The sequence below is a fragment of the Temnothorax curvispinosus genome, unplaced genomic scaffold, assembly GCF_003070985.1.
Source record: "Temnothorax curvispinosus isolate PA1 unplaced genomic scaffold, ASM307098v1 QBEX01014079.1, whole genome shotgun sequence".
NCBI classification, from domain to species: domain Eukaryota; kingdom Metazoa; phylum Arthropoda; class Insecta; order Hymenoptera; family Formicidae; genus Temnothorax; species Temnothorax curvispinosus.
This window is the reverse complement of record NW_020223859.1, coordinates 367457-384179: the sequence shown is the minus strand read 5'-3', so window position 1 is coordinate 384179 and position 16723 is coordinate 367457. Positions and strand designations below refer to the sequence as shown.

Genomic DNA, 16723 nt, shown 5'->3' with positions numbered 1-16723 from the left:
TTTATTTATACGTATCTATGTTTGCAGCTAATACTGACAAAAAACGACGCGGAATGTATCTATTTGCTCGATGTAGTTGGCGAAATTATGTGAAAACCACGAGTCGACCGTTAATCCTAAAAGTGTTTTCTCCACTTTACCGAGTTTCGACATTTTGATATATGAATGAAGGAATGGGAGAAAGGTAACTGCGAAGCCCACTGTATATCCTAATATTAACGGGAAGCTTTCTCCATTAATATTGCACGTGTAAGCACGTCGTGTACAAACTAGGCTTCGATCATAATAAAATTTTTACCACGTTTTAACTTTTTGACGTATGATCAAAAAAAGGTACAAGGGTGTCGGCCATATTTCACGTCACCCGCTTTTCTCATAAAACTCGTACCCATCCGACGTGGCCAAAGGGTCTGACAGATTCATCAGCGGTTCGATTTATTTTTTTCCCGCTGAGTTCCAATCGAGCACCATGATCGTTCATGATTTTTCCTATCGCGTCCTCTCTAGCTCCCACCGAAACCTTAGAAAATATCACCCGGGCATCGCACGGAAAGTGAGAAACTCGTTTCCTGAACCACGTAATAAATCGCGGCAGCCAGAAGTCAAGCAGTGTCCGAGTGCAACCAGTGCGGAAAAGTCGTGCCACGAGAACCGACGCAAAACGGTGCAAAGCAACGCCGACGTTCAAGTGGCAACAACCTTTTCGTCTTCGGTCACGGATCTCTACATGCGATTTCAGCTTTTCTTAGCGTGCCGTTTGACAAGCGGGTCTTTCGAAACTCCGAAACAAATCGTTGGTGTTTCTGCCTTGGGAACCCGCGAAGGGACGTAACATTATGATATACTCGTGCGTGCTATACGAGCCTCGAGAAAGATCGCGTAAATCTTGATTCGTCGAGCTTTAGACGTTCTGTTGCCAACTTTTGATGTCACCTCTTAATTTCGGTACATCAATTCGTTCCTGCCTTCTTAAATTTGCCCTCTTTTTCTCCCTTTGTTCTATACTTCTTCTGCGAAATCATTCGTCGTCGCGAATTATTCCGGTTTCTATCATAATTTATAGTTATTTATTTTATAAATTTTTGAATTACGGAAAGTTAACGTTGGTATTGAGACAGTATTGCGGAATTAATATATCGCGTATTCCTAGATATTCTTAGATATATAAATATGCCATTTTTCAAGCAACCATCACTCAAATAAACAATTTTTAGAAAGGTATGCAATTTCACTGTTACTATATTCGCACCATCTTTGTTCGACCAATGACTCCTGCCACTGAGAATTTAGCCACTGGAGGTTCGTCGAGTGGTCAAGGGCTAGGCGATACCGCTTTTGCGCTGTTACTCTATATCCCTATCTCATTACTCTGTAGTAGATGCGCGATACGCCAAAGGCCGCGTCTCTTCCCTGCTTCAGTTAATAACGACAAACGTTGACTGCCGCAGACCACCTTATACGGCTGTATATCGTAACGGGACTCGTAAGATCTGAGTGAGCGTCGACGGAAATACGTTTGGGAAATTAAGGTGCAAAATTAATATCCAGGGTGGTAGCGATCCTTGCGGTCGATACGCGGTCACCCACGGCCACCCGCGGTTTCCTATTTATTCACAGTGTTGCCTGAGCCTTGTCAGAGGGATATCTTCCACGGCCACTATTAACGATGACGAATCGCATACTGATAAATTATCCATTCGCAGACTTTTCGTGCCCTGCGTCTCCAGGGAGCATGCTCGCGAGGCAGTCCAGTCGGAAGAAATGTTGGCGCAACAAAATTAATTTGTTTCATCGTAGGCATATACCGCGGCGACTCACTCACGACAGATGGAATATCGCGCAGGGAGTGCCACCGATTAATTAGGAGCTGTCCAAGCGACCGTGATAAATAGGTTGCGTAACGGGATCATTAAGACCTCGGTAAATTTCAACTGAACTTGTAACGCGGTGTAATTAATGTGTAATTCGTCGCTCACCTGTAAGTAATTTCGATATAATAGTTTCGCGCGCGCGCGTCGAATAATAGGTTTAATATCCCATGCACCCCGCGGGCACGTAAAACCTTAAGGATTCGGGTAATTTTGACATTAATCATGGACCTTTGATAAAACAACATCGGAGCTATTGAAAACAGCTCTGGTCTCATCGAAATTGTAACTCGGAATTCCTGAATTAATGCGAGTAGCAAATTGTTTTTGCGAGCACAACCCGCTATGCTAGCATGAACTTCTCGGCTTTGCCATAAGCCGCGCTAATTTCGGCATTGTATTCGCTTTAAGTCACGGGATCACAGACGTTCTCGAAGCACGTGAACTGTGGTAATCTGTGTACAGTGGAACTTGTGAACACCTGTTCCATTTCAACACTGAGTGTAATTAGTCAATTAGTTGTTCTAGGCATATTACGAATTATGAACATCTTACTCTCTAAATCTGAATCAGTGAATAGTCACTGATATCAGTTTAGAGAGTAAATGTATTAGTGAATTTATCGGTTTAGTGTAAATATATCGCGTATTGCTGATTTTATTCTCTCTCTCTCTTTTTCTCTGATACGCTAAATTTATATAGATAGTTAAAATTCAGGTATATGCCCGATTAACACTATTTATTATTATACATATATACATATATTGTATATATTATACTAACAATATATTTAAAATTTGGTTTCAGCTGTACAAAAGGAGATTTCTTGAAACTATTTTTACATCTGGAGAGTAAGGGCATTTCTGAGTACACCCCTTGGTCCGGGGTGCTTTGCGGAGAACTGCGTGACATCCCGCAATTTCTTTACAGTTCGAGATCGACACTCATTCTGGAGTTTCACACTGAGGGTCCATCGTCTAATTCCACTGGCTTTTCCGGCACTTTTAGTTTCATCGATAGACGTGAGTTACAGTTTTTATATAAAATTAACTTTTTAAATGCGAATGCTAAGATAATATGTACATATAATAGCAATTCAATAGTTGTTCATGAATAAAGAATTTTAAGCAGAGTATGAAATGCAACTGATTAAAATATGATAATGTGTAAAAATCTCAATAAAGATTTTTGCCGTCGAAAATGATACGCGCGCAGAATCACTTGTATAAAAAATCAACATTTCCGGTGAAATAAAGCCGTTGCACATTCTTGGAAAGCTTAGGATAGAAAATAAACTGTATTAAGAGTGACGGTATTTTAACGGAAACTTTTTCGTTTCTCGGTCTGGAAAATTCGTTTGGCTTGAGAGAGTTTACTCAACCTCAAACTATTGCGTTTATCGAGAAATTTTAGATCTTGTTTTACAAAACTCTTTCAAGTTCACTTCTAAATCACTTCACAGCTTGATTGGAAAATTATTTTAAAGTTTATATCAACAAATCGCTACGAATAATTTAATAACATGTCTATCTCCAGATGACATTAATCAATACACATACAAGCTATATATATATATATATATATATTAGTTGAAACAAATTAATAGCAATCTCCTAACTTTACGATAAATCATTAGCAGGATTTTTCTCCAATAATAGTAGCCTATCTGTGGTTTCACGAAATTAAAGTCGCAAATTTTCAGGCCATACGACCAGTCTAGAAATTTTGTAGATTTTAAACCGACGGTTCGTTAGTAAGCGTTTCACGTATATAACTGCCCGACACATGCTTTAAACATGCTGTCCCGCGAACTTTTTATTTTGCTCACGTGTATGCAGTCGGCTTACGTATGCCACGAATAACAGTGACATAATTCTCCCACGGTGGGTGAGAGTTCCCTCTACAATTTGGAATCATTTCTGCATCTTTTTTTCTGCACAGGCTGCAGCGAGATCCTCTTTATGTTCCTACAACTTTCCGCGTGAAATTTTGTACTCCCCATGATAAAAAATACATCTCTCGCCCGAGATGCGACCAAACATGTGCGTTCTATTTTTTAATACCAATCTGATCATTGTTCTCGAGATTAACTGTAAATCACGCTCTCGCATCACATTTCTATGCATTTCCATGCAACGTCTTAACTCTTACTCTTACTCTTACTAAATATAAACAATAGCAAACAAAATTTGGGAAAAATTAAATAAAGGATAATAAAATTAATAACAAAAATTGGTTGCCAGCAGCTGACTGCGATTTAAGACTGACTATTATTTAGCCAGTCTAATATATCGTACTCTACAAATCCGAATTATATATTTAATCAATATTCGATGTTTTGAATTAGATGTTATAATTATTTCTCGGTATTTTATCAAAGTTTATAATACTAAATATGGGATAAAGCTCTTGACGTATCATAAGAAAAATACACTCGTGCCATCCCTATTACCCGAGAAACGTCACGAATCCATTTTGTTCGATCCATCATCCGATGAACACGTCGTTCGCGTATAAGCGGGAAAAATGATACTATCGACAAAAGGCATATCTTTCTTTTATATTTTTACACTCTGTTTTTAATATTTTATTTTTATCTATTAACCTCATATTTTTATTTTCTTTTTTTATCATCCAACGATAATAAAATCGTTTTAACAAATTAACATATTTTGCAAATTGTCTAAATATGTAGTCATATAAATTATAAACTAACTGAATATGTAAAATTAAAGTGTAATTTCTAATACAACACGCACGTCAAACCGAATAAAAATTTGAAAGAGAAACTACAGGAAAATGCTATTCATGTACGTAAAACTTTTGGATTTTTAAACGTTAATCTTCGCTGTACAGGTTTCGCTTGTTGGATCATATCGAGGAAAATATAGGACAAAAACTGAAAGAGAAGCCATTTATTTTCAAAATATTGTGTAATATACAATAGTTAAAAAACATTTTGAATCATATGTAAATGTGTAATATGTAGATGTTAATATATCAATAACTCATTGAAATTTTATAATTGTCAGAATTATTTGTGTTTAAAAAAAATTAATAATTTCAAACTAATTTAAAAAAAGTTCAAGTCATTATAATTTAGAACATTTATATTTGTCATTTTTAGCTTCCAATAAGTGAAAGAAGTCTAAATCATACAAATTTTAAATTTACTAGACGTCACAGGTTTTTAAGAGAGGGATTGATGTTTCTGATTGTAATTATATATATATAATCTTGCGTTATAATCTTTTTATATTTTTTGCTTTTTCTATTCGTCTTTTAATAATAGCATTTTTCTAATCCTAAAATATTGCAGCGCGTTAAAGTTGATAAGATAGTAATTATATAATACTATAGGCTAATTCATTTATTACGCTTCTTCGCCTACAATCTCAATCTCGGCCAAATCCGCCAATTAATGAGAAAATTGCGAAGGCGTCTCCTTGGCGCGGTTACTAAAAATATCGTTCCTCCCTTCTAAGAGATTAACAAGGATATTCCCGTTTTCCTTGGATAATTATCTAAAGTTTAACGCGATGAGTTTGATGAACAAGTTTCTATATGATATAACATGCCATGTTATTTTACAAGAACTATTACATCCTTGTTTGTACGATCCGATCGAAATAGAAAAGAAAAAATAGATTTTAAAGTAATATCAACAATAGAACATAGATAGAGAAATGTCAATAACTATTCACAATGCACAAACTTATAATAAGAGAATATCTCTCGGAGAATTCGGAACTAGGAAAGTTACAGTCAAAATTCTAACAAGTTCGAATGCTTATCGTTATTGATAAAATGTGCCATAATTGCGATAGTCTAGATAGGGAGGAAATATGGATCAAGTCGGAAAGTCCTTCGGCTATTTGTGCGATATTGATTATAAAGCGAGAAATTTAGTCTAGACTATTTTCACAAGTTTTCTTACCGGCGGCGCCCGCGCCAGGCTAATTACTTGGAGAGCGTCGAGCTCGCACCGAGATATCGACTTCAACTCGATATTCCGTTATCAGGATTCATTTTATATTTTCCGGCAATTAAAGGGCATCAAACTAATACATATTTCGATATTCGTTACGTTCGAATGTCTTTAAGGGAGATGCTGTGCGATCGATAAATTTAATGGTGCAAAATTTTCCATTAGTTTGTTAAAATTTTTTGATAAAAGTTAGTATAATTAGTATATGGCTTGATAAAACGTTGGATAAAAATAAAATTTGATTTAAAGATAATAAAGGTTAAGATAATTATTTTGACATTAATTATTAAACTATTTTGATATAACAATCACATAATAGTCACATCACATCACATCAATAATCACATATGAAATAATAATAAATAAAATTGATTTCTGTCGACTCATTGAAATCCTCTGAAAATATATATTTTGGCGGTATTCGTTAGTTTGTTCACATAATTTGATTATTAAAATCCTTGATAATATTTTCGGTAATTCCATCCAGGGAATTCCCCAAGGGTAAAAATTCACTACGCGATCTCTCTTATGCAATCCCACCTTGCCATGCGTATTTTCCGGTTTCTCGTACCTTAGAGACATCTGATACGAAAAGTACTTAAACTCGTAAAGTTTTTCAGACTGTCGAGAGTTAAGGTAAATCTTGCCTTACGGAAAGCAGGTTGATGGTACGAAACTTTGACTCGGGATGTCTATCTATTTCACGGCCTCGTAAACAACTTCGTGTATCATTATGAGTTTTACCGTAAGGACGAATATTCCTCACGATGAAGAAAGTTAATGAAACCAAGGAAAGGAAAGAAGCTTATGCAAAATGCGCCATGTTTCGTTTAAAGATTAAAATAAGGTTTATATAGCCTGATATAACGTTTTAAATACTAAAACGATTTATTCGAAGGTAAAATATCGCGCTTGTCCAGTTTTGAAAAAATTATCAAACATATTTTTAGCATGGGAATACTTTGGATATTGATCAGGCACTAAACTTGGCTCACTTCTTCTGCATTTCTCCTGCGGGAAATGAAACACATATACTCACGTCTATTATCTTATATATATATGGTTTAAATTCCTTTATTATTTTATTACGAAATATGAAATGTTATTTTAGAAAAACTGTGGAAGCATCGTTTTTAATGGTGGATATTCCCTAGGAGTATTATTTTGTACATAAATCGTTTTAAGCTTAATTCTTTCATTATTTTTGCATTTTCTACTAGATTGCAGGATTTCTCTAAATTTTGCATGCAGTCGTATGGTTAGATATATATTTTTCAAAATGTTTACATAACAAGATACAATTTATACAATTTTGAGATAAGTAATGTTGTATCTGAATATTATAAGTTTTATCAAAAATATAAAAATATTTCGATAGAATTACATAATGCATGACTATGTTGAAGTTTTTCCGTGTTCCTTTCATTAAATGTAACATTACGATGCGGCTGAGCATAATTTTAAAACAAACTTTGGTAATGCATTATCCGCGTAATACGCTCGTGCGGATATTATCTATGAAGTATATGGTAGCATGGTAGGCTGCCGAAATGATGGAAGAGTTCAAACACGAGAACGTTACACGAAACAGTACATCCTGTTTTAACCGCTGCATTGTCTGGGTCCACAAGCCATATGCAGCAGTGCAAACAAATGCATCGCAACTAAGCTCAATCGCTCCAATTGCCTTAATTTGCACCGAGGCGGATAGATTGATAATGAATCGCAAGCGTCATTACGCAATTAATTAACGAAATTCAATTGCATACGCGTGGGAATAACGACGACGCGAAATCGCGGCTTGGATTTTCGTTGCGCCCCGATGGAAATTACGAAACAGCAATGTGTGCAAGTTTGATCAGCCATAACAACGTAAACAAATATTGACACTTTCGCACAAGCGGGTGGGTTCAGTTTGAAAAACGAAAATCTCAGCTGCGTTCAAGTTTATTCGACTGTTGTTTGTCCATGATAGTAGGTCGTCCCGGTCCGATGAACGATCGAGCAATGCAAAATTAATTTCAAATGGAAACATTCAAATCTGTAATTAAAGCAGTGAACTTTTGATAAATATCTATGAGAAATACGAAATAATTAACTTTATAAATATTTACTTTATATATCTAATTTATAACAAACGCACACACGTGTATACATTATACATACATATACCTTCGTTGCTAGCTTGGATATGGATTTAATTATATCGTGAATAAAACTGAGAATATTAATTTAATTTTGCAAAAATCAGTGAATTAAAAACTAACGAAATTTACTTTTTTAATTAAAGATAACTTGTGAACTAGAATGTGAAGACAAGGGAACATGTTTGTTTCCTGTATTCATATTTAAAAGAAAAATCGATGCATCAAAACCTAATCTGTCCCTAATTGGACTGGGTAATAATCTTGAAAATTTGTATCTACGTCGTCCTTGCGGAAAATAACCTACGTAACAAGATTAATTCAGGAAGGAGAGCACGAATGATGAGATGAAGAAGAAAGATTGATTCTGCAAGAAAACAGCTAATGCAGAAAGATTTGCCGCGCTGTTTCCACAGGAGGACCCCGAACATTGTAAATCATCTCGACATTCATGGCGTTCATACATTCGCGCGCGTTCGAGCGAGCAGTATTTGCCGCAACAATTTGTGCTCTGCTGTACTCGAAAGAATAATCGACACGACTTTGTTTTTATTTTACGCTTTCATCGTTCATCGTACGATATTTGACGTCAAAAAATGGAAAAACTGACTTTGTAACGTTTCACTCGCAAAACTTGAATTGAAAGCTTTTTTCGTTTCTCCAAATGTCGAAATTACGAAATTACGATGCATCCGCTTGTGCTACGCGATGCCCATGGATTGATCATAGGGGTTCATTGGTCGGCACCAGCATGTTCGGCCAAGTGACGGCTAAGTGTTTGTATACGTGCGCCTGTACATCACACGTGGGTACACCCACGGGCATACAGGGAATGTGTTACACGCGCCAGCCCCCTAGCTCGCCCAGGGTACCACCGGCGTAAAGTGACTACGTGTCCGGCGTACCAAGCCCATTAAAATCTATCTGCGAGCTGGTGTAGCACGAAATTCAAGAAGAATCCCGAGGAGCTTACGTTCTTCCACCGTGTTCATGCCGGTGGAATCAGGAGATTTCTGTTCGCGCGAACAAGCGGCTCTAGCGTATTTCCGATCCGTAGCAAAGATTGGCTCGGAGAATTCGTCTCTCGAGAGAGAAACATAGCTTCTTCCCGTCACAACGAAGCTGTGGGCTGCGTTTATCGTGCTGACGCATGATTCTTTTAAACTTGCATAAACAAACGAAAAACGGTGTGATTAGATTTTATTTTAAAACGTGTAAAGTACGGAATATATTGAATAAAGCTCATTTTTGTTGGAGACATATATTCAAAGGGATAAATAGGAGCCGTTACAGCGCTTCGATAATAAAACAGCACGACGAATCGTTAATGGTCGCACTAGGTAGCAGGAGCGATGAATTTTGTTTGCAGTGTTTACTACATTAGCTGCAAACACGTGCGCGCGACAAGGCCGTGCGATTAATCGATGCCATTGAGCAACGCGGGAGACACAGCCAAGCGAAGGGAGTGTTATTTCTCCGTGGAAAAATGGGAGCCGGTTTGTTTGCATTTAACTCGAGGGGAGAAATATAGGATGGCCGGACGTGCGCACCGTCACAACTCGCCGAAACACAAAACGCGTCGTTAGCGCATATCCGTTCGTTAACATGGCGGACGAATTTATAGAAATGATTTATTAACTATACATGTTAATTCAGCACGATACGTAAACAATTGTGATTTATCTATCCACCGCGAATATAATTATTTTAGATAAGCTTCGGAGAACCACAGTGCTTAAATGAAGCAAATTATCAGAATGGTTATTAAAGATTTTGCTGCAACACAAAGTGACAATTTAAGAGAGTTTCGTTACGATAGAAATGCGTTTTAATTATAGAGAGGGAATCCGGGTGAACACAATTGGCTTCCTCGTACTTTATACGATAATGCGCGGCGCACTCGGTCTCTGACGTAACGACCTCGAGCTTTAGAAGATCTTCAGCTTCTAGCGACTGTACGTACAGATGCGACCGACCTTATGTAAGCGAATTAATGCTTGCTCTCTTTTGGTACTATTGTACGACGCGCTGATCGAACCGACGCGTCGTCGTCGCCATGCAAAGTGCAAATCACTTAATTAACAACCGGATACCGTGTAATCTAATGATAGCATGTAATGCAGGAATGTGATTAACGATCACAGCGTATAAACATGTATTTATAAAATTTATAAACACCTATTCATATGATTTAATCAGTGAGCGGTATATTATGTTTAAAATACTTTAATCGACAATGCACTGTCCATAATTAAGCAAATTCATGTTATTGTTATGTATTGGGTATTTTGATATTATTACAGATTAACAAAAGCATCGAGAATTATTTACTTGTGCTGTGTATATTAATCAATTTTTATGTGTAACAATGTATGAATGTGGATTATACGATGTAGTAATTTAATGGTAAAGGAGATACATTATTAATTTTCTCCACTTTATAATTAAAACGAAAACTCAATTGTTGTTTTTCAATTTCTCTCAATCGATCCATTTTATAAGTACATATCGGGTAATTCTGTATATAGCTAGTGTGAAATATTGACCTATAAATTACTTAACGTATGCATAAGTTCTATATACATAAATATATATATACACACACACACACGTGTAATTTAGAAAATATTTCAACAGTTATAATATAATTATATAATACATAATCATAAAACTATAAATTTTGTGTAGCTTGTAATTCTTATAAATTTGTTTTGTTATTGATTTATATTGTATAGTTGTACGTAGAATTCAGTCGCAAAACGTAGGATGCATTTTGCATATGAGAACAATCTGCTAACATCAAGATGAAAACGCTTGCCCGTAGAGCAAACGGCGACAATCGCTGCGAAGACTTCCATTTTTCAAAGCGTACAGGCGAAAGAGCAGCAAGACATATCTTTCGCGTCGTGGGGAACTAGCACGTCGGCACTTTCTACATCGATCGCTCTAAATAACTCGCCCGGTAAATTTATTATACTCGGCACCCTTTCAAAAAGAACTCCGCGAAACTTGTTCCAAGGTAGAATCTCTTTTCTAGAAAGCCGTGTCCTCGTCGCGAAAAAAATTATATACGTATATCGAGAAGTAACTTATGGTTAACGCGTAAAGTGCAATATGCGTTACATCCCGGATAAGTACATTATGCACCGATAGCAATATTTTGTTGTTTTATACCTCTCATAAGTACGTCACATTTCGTTTGCGATTTAATTTAATAGTAATGCTCTTGAAGCTCAAATGAACACGATGTTAAAAATGGGAGCTATAAGTCAGTACAAATATTCCTAACAGCCCAACACTCATATTATGTTGATGATTTTTAGAATTTAATTTGCATTCTAACTTTATGAATTTAACGTGCAAATATCACGAAGTAAAATTGTATGCTCGCAAAGTAATTCCAGTTCCAGTTCCAGTTCCAAATTCCATTACTTTAAATCTGAATAATTATATGTGTGCAAATACCGCGGCACCATGGCACAGAGTGCAGACTGAATCACAAACATATATACCAGTCCTTGATGAACTCTATCTTACTCCCGGACCCTTAAGACAATACAGCACAAAATACCTATATATAAGGATATGTTATTTGTTTAGTGGTAAATATAAGAGATATATCTTAACATATCTGCGGAAATGCTTTGAAAGATACAACTTTATTAGAGAAAATATGAAAATACTCGAGTTAAAATACAAATGCTGATTAATGAGGAAGAAGATTCCCTGATGTTTTTCAATTGCGAGATATTGTTAGCACAGACAAATAAGAACACAAAGCAGAAGAAAATTAAATTTTAGTAAAGAAAAAAAGAATTATGTAAAGAAGATGCCAAACAAAGGCGCTGCGAGAAAAGGCAGAAAAGGATAAGAATCTTCCGAGGAGATGAAAATAAAAATAGTCCACGAAAGCGAGAATATTGCGGAGAAACACGTTAATAAAGACGTCGTAGCAATTCTACCGAGAAATTAAGACTGAAACGGCGTAATGCTTAATCGAAGCGTGCTAATTGTCTCGTTCGATAAATCTAAATTATGTATATAATTTATATATAAGTTCTATAGATAGGATATAATAATGAAATAATTCAGAGATTTAATTAAAAATATTTACTTTTTTAAACTTGTTTATAAGATTCCTTGTTGCCTACTAAATAAAATGTTCATATTTACGAAAATTTATCGTGCATTATCGATTTAAAGAATCTAAAATATTTTTTCAGATATGTGACAATCGAGTTTTGTAGAAAAGATTATTGGCGAAAAAAGGTACAATCGTAGCCTTACCATCGCTTGCGATCGATTGAGTCGATAGCAGGATGGGTTCCATTTAAATTTAGTGGCCAGTTTATTTCACATAAAAGGGGAAACGGGAATCATTTATACTAGAGCGAAAGAGTATCGCGGTATTGTTTGAAGGGAAAGGGGATACTTGAAAAGTTTGGAAATCGAACTGCGGGACGTTAGGGTAAAAGTCTTAAACTATTCTCGAAGGGAACATTATCGGATTACAAAAAAACGTACGGTTCTCTCGCAGAAAATGCAAAATCGTAAATTGCAAAAGTTGGATTTAAAATAGCTGGGAAACGAGGAGTCATGTTATATAAAACTCCTTTAGGACCATTATATTTGCTTTTATATAGTTAGAAATTTTTAAATAAATATTATACTTTAAATGAAAATATGTAAAGGATGATTTGTAATATGTTACATACATGATAACACAAATACGTTACAAAATTCAACAATTTTGACAAAACATTAAATTGTTCAGTATACATCTCTGCTTACACTAATTTGCAATTTCAAAATTTGCTAGTCAGAGTGCCAGACAGAGATTTCTAACCATTCTCAAGGGAACTTTGGAGAAATCGTTAAGAATGATCTCTCGATAGAGAACTCCGAAAATTTAGCAAAATACAAAATCAGACAATATTTTATATTATTAAATGATAAGTAATTACCACCCATGATTGATTATATTGATTAATTATTATAAATTTAATGTAAATCGTTACTTTTAGTATATTAGTAGTTTTATTAATTTACTTAATTAATTTTACTTTATTTTTACGAAATTTGAAAAATAAAAAATAAACAGGTTTAGCAACGAAAAAAATACAATAAACAATATTATCGAAATTTTATAATTTTTTACATATTTGTTAATCTTAAAATAAAATTTAAAGGAACGGTATCCATTAAATTGCAACAAAACTGTAATGCTTTAGAAAGTATTATTGATAAAAAATTGTACAAGTTCGTTAGGTTCCAAGACATTTTACTGCTGTCCAAGACACCATACCGCCGAACACCGGAATGGTTCGAACAGTTAGAAGGGACGATAAATTTCGAGGATTTCGTTGGATTCGCATTCGGAGATGCTCGAAGGTTCGAATGGTGGTAGCAAGAACGGGCCTATTATCAATTGTCTGCGATAAGGAAGGACCAGTCGGCAGGAAAGCCCATTTAGGATGGATATATCCTTGTGGATAGGAGAAATCCTTTGTATAGTTTGGAACTTCGCCCTCGAGAGATCTTAAGCCGCACACTCGAAATTCGACGACAGAGCCCGTCAAGGATGCTATCGACACCTTGATGTTCGGTCATTGATGTTCATTAAACGTGATTTCATTATAAAGTCTCCCCCGTTCCCCTTCCCTCCTCTCTCTCTCTCTCTCTCTATCTCTTTGTCTGTCTCTTTAACTCTCTTGTTTGAGGTAGGTTAGAGCGTCCATAAATTACATCGAATAGGATATCAAGTGTCTCGTCCTTCTCTGACACAATAAAGTGACATCGGCTAGTGTAGTATATTGAGTATGGTCTTAAAGAGACACGTTTAAGATATGGAAGATTTAAGATGTGATATACAGAGATAGCTAAATTTGAAATAAACATTGCATTATATGTGCGTGCGCTTTATACTCCAATATTTCAATATATTACATTTTAATATATGAATATTTTATATATAAAGGGTATTATGTGTGAGCCTGAGCTATCGCAACATATGAATTTTATAATAAATGCTTACTCGAGTATCAGTGATATGTCGGATACCAGTTGAGATTATCTAATGCGACGATGACGAAAGTGCCTTTATTCGCGTTCGCAGTGATAATCCACGTCCGTCTCTAGAACGGTATGCTTTAGACTCGCGCGCGACTTTATAATACCGCATTGTTCCACGGAACAATGAATACTGTTTGCGTAAAATCTCAAAGTTAATACTGACCCCGTTGCTCGGTGATGAGACATGAGACCAATTGACTGTTTCAGGTATTTTAGGACGATACTGCACCGATTTTATCGGAATGCGAACAGCGCTATTGTTGAAGCACGAATAATCTTCAGTTTCGACATTACAAAAGATTATATTAGTTTTATGAACTTTAGGACTAATTAACGATTTTGTTGCAAGTGAGAGACAGATTAGTATCAAATACACTTGCATTTGTATTCACGCCAACTCACCCGCCAAGTGATATTTGCATTCAATTCACATCGCGGTATGTATTACAGCTGTCGCGATATTTGTCCCACATTGACCTCCCTTGCAAAACTACCATTGCCGTGAACACACGCGTTCATACGCTTCTCAAATAGCATTTAGTGTCCATGCGGCGTCCACGGACGGATGTGCTTTGCGCCCAATAAAAATATTGAGCACATGTAACTGTTGTCCGCTGACTGTCCCAGAGCGCCTCTGCATGTGCAAGCTTCAAATAAACGTGCCGCGGTGCACGCTGTGACCCGTATCACGAAAAATGTCAACAGAACTGCAATTAGGCAGATACTATTCAGTTTAAAGAAGCGTATCTAATTAATGTTTTCGATATCCTAAATGCACATAATTAATAAACACATTGCATTATCGATCATTGTTAATTGTCAACCATTAATACAACTTGATACAATACTTATCTTTCTTTATTATTTGATGTGTATGATATCATATGATTTATTGTGTTTGCGATCGCCCGCCGAGAGAAAGAAATATTTGTTTTAAAATAATTTTATTTTACTTCGCAGTATATAAATTTTTCCAATTAATATTAAATTGGACATATTTAATTGTATTAATAATTAAATTTAATTATACTGATAATTAAATATCGAGGAATTTGTTGATATATCTACGGTAATAACAATATACAATTACACGATAAACAGTAGCTATTCTAAAACTAATATTTAATTAAGTTTGGTATAGACTAACTGCTTGTTCTAAAATTGCACGGGCTTCCACAACACTGGTCTCGTCAACACTTAGCGGACAGCAATTTCGATCATAATGGATATCACGTCCGCAAATATGTTCGTGCGAACATATGGAGGAGACTGTAAACGTACGCGATACTTTCGGCACTCTGAATAATGTCGATCGATAGTATATAACGGCCACTATTTATCTGCTTTTAAACAATGCAAATTACAATTACGGCCCGACTACGGGGACAGCTCGCCGTGCGCGCCCGTCGCGCCGAAGCCATTCGCGTTATTTACCGTAAAAGCAGGCGCACTGTTATTCCATTATCAGGCATGGGTGTAATTATCCCGCTTATCGTGTCTTTCCGATAGCTACCATAGCTGGCATCTCCCAGATAGTGTGGCTCGGTATAAACGACAATACCCAGCGTCCGACAATCTTCGTTCCATCACGAAGAGTGAAAGCGCGCGATTCGTCAACACGATTCGTATCGAACAATAATGCATTCTTTGCCGTGCTTATGCTTTCGACACTTATACTTTTATTGCTAATGCGTGACGCATAAAAATACATTCAAATAACTTATGCCATTAAATAGGGCTTCATCGCATCTATAACGCAAAGTCGCTGCTATCGATGTCTCACTTATCATTTTTTTTCTTCCCCCTTTACTCATCTTTCCATCTCTCTTGTCCACGCCGCGCTTTACATCCCATTTTTCCTCCAATTTATATTCCGCTTAAGCGTCGAAAGAAGCATTTTCTTTAGCCCTCGCAAACAGGCGAGCGGGGCGAGCGTTCTCCATAATCCGTGCCGAGGACACAAGTTTAAGGCCGCGCAGAGACTAGCTAAGTTTATATTCACGGTTCTGCTTTATACCGTGTTTAACGTTACAGGCGATCATTCGAGCCTGTGAACTTTAGGTGATAAAAGTATTACACTCTCTTTACTCGTGGGGAAACCATTTACAGGAAACAACTCGAAACTGAATTGTACGAATATCAACGAGCATTAGCCGTGACCAGCAATAACTCTCCTTAATTATTGTCTCGCGAACTACCGCGGTAGAATGCTGACATTATTTACCTAAGTTTACTGATGAAAACTCTCACGATAATTTAGCCTGAGAGATACGTTGAGATCAGACAAAGGTCAGGTTTTTCAGTTTCTTTGCATAATCACTTAAACCTTATAAATAGAGTAAGGATATGTATGAGTTACGCAATACTTATTAATTTTCATGATAAATTAAGTGATTTGGCAATACATACTGCATACATTTATCGATTCTAGTATCATTCATACTTATATGTTTAATAATTATCGCCTATTATAATATATATTTGATTAAACACGTATTCGGGAATTTGTATAGTTAAATGTATCGTTGATAGAGTTAATCAAGTATAATAAATTGATGGGAAATGAATGGAATAAAGGAATCTAATTAAACTTATTAATATAAAACATTTAATAATTATGAATGATATTACCACTAAATATCATTATTCGA

The 16723-nt window shown here is 36.0% G+C and overlaps 1 protein-coding gene across 2 annotated transcripts in view; it reads left to right on the top strand.

Moving 5' to 3' along the window:
- Positions 1-16723, top strand: part of LOC112464299 (suppressor of lurcher protein 1) — a 242439-nt gene that overhangs the window by 82626 nt on the left and 143090 nt on the right. For both annotated transcript variants that reach the window (XM_025031213.1, XM_025031214.1), the window contains exon 4: positions 2676-2890. In XM_025031213.1, the coding sequence (XP_024886981.1) occupies positions 2676-2890 (215 nt within the window). The remainder of the gene's footprint in view (positions 1-2675; positions 2891-16723) is intronic.